The 5,715-nt window shown below is 40.5% G+C and overlaps 1 protein-coding gene across 2 annotated transcripts in view; it reads right to left on the bottom strand.

The window, feature by feature from the left end:
- The window catches only part of LOC139394560 (beta-1-syntrophin-like), a 57,902-nt gene extending 53,756 nt beyond the window's left edge, over window positions 1-4,146 (bottom strand). The window contains exon 1 of one of the 2 annotated variants that reach the window (XM_071142655.1): window positions 3,118-4,146. In XM_071142655.1, the coding sequence (XP_070998756.1) occupies window positions 3,118-3,643 (526 nt within the window). In that variant the 5' untranslated portion in view covers window positions 3,644-4,146. The remainder of the gene's footprint in view (window positions 1-3,117) is intronic. The other variant, XM_071142656.1, reaches the window with a different exon arrangement.
- Between the last annotated feature and the right edge of the window lie 1,569 nt (window positions 4,147-5,715).

Here is a 5,715-nt window from a genome sequence, read left to right as displayed (position 1 = left end):
GAGGTTGTTTATGTTGCCTGGTTACTGGTTATAGAGTGAGGTAGAGGTTGTTTATGTTGTCTGGTTACATAGTGAGGTAGAGGTTGTTTATGTTGTCTGGTTACATAGTGAGGTAGAGGTTGTTTATGTTGTCTGGTTACATAGTGAGGTAGAGGTTGTTTATGTTGTCTGGTTACTGGTTACAGAGTGAGGTAGAGGTTGTTTATGTTGTCTGGTTACATAGTGAGGTAGAGGTTGTTTATGTTGTCTGGTTACATAGTGAGGTAGAGGTTGTTTATGTTGTCTGGTTACATAGTGATGTAAAGGTGGTTTATGTTGTCTGGTTACATAGTGAGGTAGAGGTTGTTTATGTTGTCTGGTTACTGGTTACAGAGTGAGGTAGAGGTTGTTTATGTTGTCTGGTTACATAGTGAGGTAGAGGTTGTTTATGTTGTCTGGTTACAGAGTGAGGTAGAGGTTGTTTATGTTGTCTGGTTACATAGTGAGGTAGAGGTTGTTTATGTTGTCTGGTTACAGAGTGAGGTAGAGGTTGTTTATGTTGTCTGGTTACATAGTGAGGTAGAGGTTGTTTATGTTGTCTGGTTACAGAGTGAGGTAGAGGTTGTTTATGTTGTCTGGTTACATAGTGAGGTAGAGGTTGTTTATGTTGCCTGGTTACTGGTTATAGAGTGAGGTAGAGGTTGTTTATGTTGTCTGGTTACATAGTGAGGTAGAGGTTGTTTATGTTGTCTGGTTACATAGTGAGGTAGAGGTTGTTTATGTTGTCTGGTTACATAGTGAGGTAGAGGTTGTTTATGTTGTCTGGTTACTGGTTACAGAGTGAGGTAGAGGTTGTTTATGTTGTCTGGTTACATAGTGAGGTAGAGGTTGTTTATGTTGTCTGGTTACATAGTGAGGTAGAGGTTGTTTATGTTGTCTGGTTACATAGTGATGTAAAGGTGGTTTATGTTGTCTGGTTACATAGTGAGGTAGAGGTTGTTTATGTTGTCTGGTTACTGGTTACAGAGTGAGGTAGAGGTTGTTTATGTTGTCTGGTTACATAGTGAGGTAGAGGTTGTTTATGTTGTCTGGTTACATAGTGAGGTAGAGGTTGTTTATGTTGTCTGGTTACTGGTTACATAGTGAGGTAGAGGTTGTTTATGTTGTCTGGTTACATAGTGAGGTAGAGGTTGTTTCTTGGATTCTTGGATGCAGAGAAATATGGATTGGTGACATTTTTTATTATTTGTGTGTTTGTGTGTGTGTGTGTGTGTGTGTGTGTGTGTGTGTGTGTGTGTGTGTGTGTGTGTGTGTGTGTGTGTGTGTGTGTGTGTGTGTGTGTGTGTGTGTGTGTGTGTGTGTGTGTGCGTGTGTGTGTGTCAGCCATCAGCCATCAGCCAGCGTTGTTTTGGGCAAAACTTGATATTACACTCCCAGTCCTGTGATGTACGATTCCCAAGGTTGGATGATAAAGATTTCCTCAGAAATTCAAAGTATTTGATTTCGCAACATGGAGAGGGAGTCGCCTAAATATTTATCAACAAAGGGACATAATATTATTTCCTTATTCTGTAAACTGTTGACGTTGCTGATAGGCCTATTGAAAACATGTATTTTAGCAGGTGATAATGTTTTGTTTTATAGCACTATATAATGCTCCATGGCTAATTTGAGTTTTTCTAGATTTAGAACGTAAAACAACATTTATAAGGCAAACATTAACCCTTAGGTCTTGCACAGAAAAGAGTTACATTGTTTAAGCCTATGTTGCAGAACAGTGATTATTTTTTCTCAGAATATTGACACACACACAAAAAAAGAAGATTTTAAGGTGGTTAGCCATCAAGTGACAGAGTTGACAAGCCACTTACGGAGTTGACAACAGATACTCAAAACAGATATATTTTTGCCTCTAAAAGTAGAAGTTAAATACAAACGTTTGTAAAGTATGGAAAATAATTCATTAAAAAATCCCCAATAAAAACAACCATTCTATTAGATTTTTCAGCACTCTGACAGTTGATGTTTTACTTCATTCAAAATTCATATTCTTTCATGATCGGCTATGAAAAGCCAACTGACATTTACTCCTGAGGTGCTGACTTGCTGCACCCTCGACAACCACTGTGATTATTATTATTTGACCATGCTGGTCATTTATGAACATTTGAACATCTTGGCCATGTTCTGTTATAATCTCCACCTGGCACAGCCAGAAGAGGACTGGCCACCCCTCATAGCCTGGTTCCTCTCTAGGTTTCTTCCTAGGTTTTGGCCGTTCTAGGGAGTTTTTCCTAGCCACCGTGCTTCTACACCTGCATGGCTTGCTGTTTGGGGTTTTAGGCTGGGTTTCTGTACAGCAGTTTGTGATATCAGCTGATGTACGAAGAGCTATATAAATAGATTTGATTTGATATATCAATCAGGCAGAGAGAGTTGATAATTGGTTGTTACCATGGTAATTCCAATATTGTTTGTTTAAATATATTTATGCAATAAGACACCTCAGGGTTTTGTGATATATGGCCAATATACCACGGCTAAGGGCTGTGTCCAGGCACTCCACTGTTGTGCTTAATAACAACAGCCCTTAGCCGTGGTATATTGGCCATATACCACCCCCCCTCGTGCATTATTGCTTAATTTGAGAACTTTCCAGACCATAAGTGGTCTTGTTGCACTACATGTAATGAGAACACGAATAAGAGGTCATTATGGTAGAGCTCACCCTGCTCATTCCTGATTTGAGTTGACCAAATCTCCAGACACATCTTTTAGGAATCACAGTTTCGAGATAAATAGTCTTTAAAGTCACGGAAGGCTATTGCAAGAAACAACCTAAGACTTTTTCAGTTAATCTTCATTATTGCCCCAAAAAATGTAACACTATTTTGGAATTTCAAATGGGCATCCTTTTGCCCCGTCATTGAGCCGACATGGAAATTAATCATATTGAAAGTATTTAGAAAATGGAAGAACCAGTTGACAGAGGTTGATCACTCATATGTTTGAGAGCAGAAATATTAACGTGCGTAATTCCTCTGGCAGCCTGCATTTAGATTTGAGGATTCCCCCGGGCCCCCACACTTCACCAAGAAAGAATGTATCGAACGACAGTTGGTCCCGTTCCGTTCTTACCTTCTAGCGTCACCTCTCTCCCGGCTCGTTTGAGCCCCTGCACCGCCTCGTCATGCGTAGCGTCCCGCAGGTTCACACCGTTCACCGACAGAATCGCGTCACCGACATACAAGGCTTGGGTTTGATCCGCAGCCAGACCTTTGAAGATCTTACTAATAAGTATCGGCATTTTATTCTCTTTTCCTCCCTTTATGCTGATGCCGAGTCCTCCTACCTCTTGCTTTATTACTTTCACACATCTTTTTCTGTTTGCGATCGCTTCTGGGACTTGCTCCTGTAAATCCGTGAAAGCTGTCCTCACCGCAGTTCTCCGACTGTTTGTGTGATCCGGGTGAGTTGCGTTGCACCCGTAAGATCCATTGGTGATGCCGTTTAGGGTCACATTCTCTCCCAGGTCCTCGCAACTCAACGTTAGAGCTTCTTCGTTCAAGTTGGCCAAAACATTGTGCCATCGGTCCCTCACTAAAACCTCCAAAAATCCACTTTTTTCAACTCGGTTCCCCGAAATGACTGTAGCTACCGCCATCTTTGAAGCATTCTTAAAATGCCATGTGATTAAAACTCAAATAGGACTTTACCCCCGAACTTCTCAGCATGGCTTTCCAATAGTTCAGCAACTTCAGCTAACGGCTCTTTTTTTTTGGCAACATAACCTAGTCCCTGCTCCAACGGCCCATATCCTCTTTGGGTGGAGCAAACTCGAAGGGCAATCCCACTAAGCAAATCACATTTCTATCCACACAGAACACTGCCGAGAGCTGTGCTGAAGTTCAAATGACATGTGTAGCCCACACTAACGTAAATGTAGAGCGTCATACCTTATCACAGCCGTATTACATTCATTATTACCACCCCTTAACAAACATTACCAGGCATGCTGGGTTTTATTCAGAGGGCGACCCGTGTAAAGGAATGTCCCAGTGTTGGGACAGTTGGAACTTTGGAGGTGTCCGCTAGTAGACTTTTGCCTGTCCCGCTCTCTCTCTCGTGCGGTCCATGCAGCGTGCCAGGTGCGCGTGGTTTGCTCGGCTTCGGCAGCGGATTTGTTGTGGGGGTTAAACACAAAACTTGCATTTTAAAAAAGTGAAGTCGTATTTCCTAACATCTCACGGACTAAATGCACTTTCAATGGTCAATACACGTGTAAAATAGCCTATAATAACCTAATAATCTACAAATATACATTATTATAGGCAAATTGGGAATGAGCATATTCTATGAGTTATTTGTAATGGATCGTATACTAGGCGTGGTGGTTACATTTTTCCAGCGAAAAACGATGAGAACTTTACATAAATATGTAAACGCCATCTGAAACACGATGAGAGAACGTTACAGAAGTACTGTATGTTAGCGCCATCTGATGGTGGAGAGAGAACCGGCTGCTGTCTGTCACAATATACAGTCTATAGTCCTGCTGTCTGTCACAATATACAGTCTATAGTCCTGCTGTCTGTCACAATATACAGTCTATAGTCCTGCTGTCTGTCACAATATACAGTCTATAGTCCTGCTGTCTGTCACAATATACAGTCTATAGTCCTGCTGTCTGTCACAATATACAGTCTATAGTCCTGCTGTCTGTCACAATATGCAGTCTACAGTCCTGCTGTCTGTCACAATATACAGTCTATAGTCCTGCTGTCTGTCACAATATACAGTCTATACTCCTGCTGTCTGTCACAATATACAGTCTATACTCCTGCTGTCTGTCACAATATACAGTCTATACTCCTGCTGTCTGTCACAATATACAGTCTATAGTCCTGCTGTCTGTCACAATATACAGTCTATAGTCCTGCTGTCTGTCACAATATACAGTCTATACTCCTGCTGTCTGTCACAATATGCAGAATATAAGTTTCCTGAGCAAAAATGTATAAATATGTATTTTTAGTTTTTAAAAAATTATGTTGGACATAAAACTGTAAAAACACCAGCAAATCAGATCCAAGTGATTTTAATTTCTGAAATCTGTTCTAAAGTATTCCCAATAGAGAGATTATGTGATTGTACACAAGTGTAAGCAGGGTTTGAAATGTTTTAGTCAAATATTGTATCTGTTTGGGCTTCTTGTGGTCAATTTGGAGTCTACAAATGATTTGTAATTATGTTCTGGCACCCTGGCCATCCGCTCTAGTTGATGATTGGTTGAATCTAGTTGATGATTGGCTGAATCTAGTTGATGATTGGCTGAATCTAGTTGATGATTGGCTGAATCTAGTTGATGATTGGCTGAATCTGGTTGATGATTGGTTGAATCTAGTTGATGATTGTTTGAATGTAGTTGATGATTGGCTGAATCTAGTTGATGATTGGCTGAATCTAGTTGATGATTGGCTGAATCTAGTTGATGATTGGCTGAATCTAGTTGATGATTGGCTGAATCTAGTTGATGATTGATTGAATCTAGTTGATGATTGGCTGAATCTAGTTGATGATTGGCTGAATCTAGTTGATGATTGGCTGAATCTAGTTGATGATTGTTTGAATGTAGTTGATGATTGTTTGAATTTAGTTGATGATTGGCTGAATCTAGTTAATGATTGGCTGAATCTAGTTGATGATTGGCTGAATCTAGTTGATGATTGGCTGAAT

Source organism: Oncorhynchus clarkii, unplaced genomic scaffold, assembly GCF_045791955.1.
Source record: "Oncorhynchus clarkii lewisi isolate Uvic-CL-2024 unplaced genomic scaffold, UVic_Ocla_1.0 unplaced_contig_9003_pilon_pilon, whole genome shotgun sequence".
Classification (NCBI taxonomy): domain Eukaryota; kingdom Metazoa; phylum Chordata; class Actinopteri; order Salmoniformes; family Salmonidae; genus Oncorhynchus; species Oncorhynchus clarkii.
The sequence above is the reverse complement of the archived record's forward strand: the minus strand, read 5'-3'. Positions and strand labels throughout refer to the sequence as shown.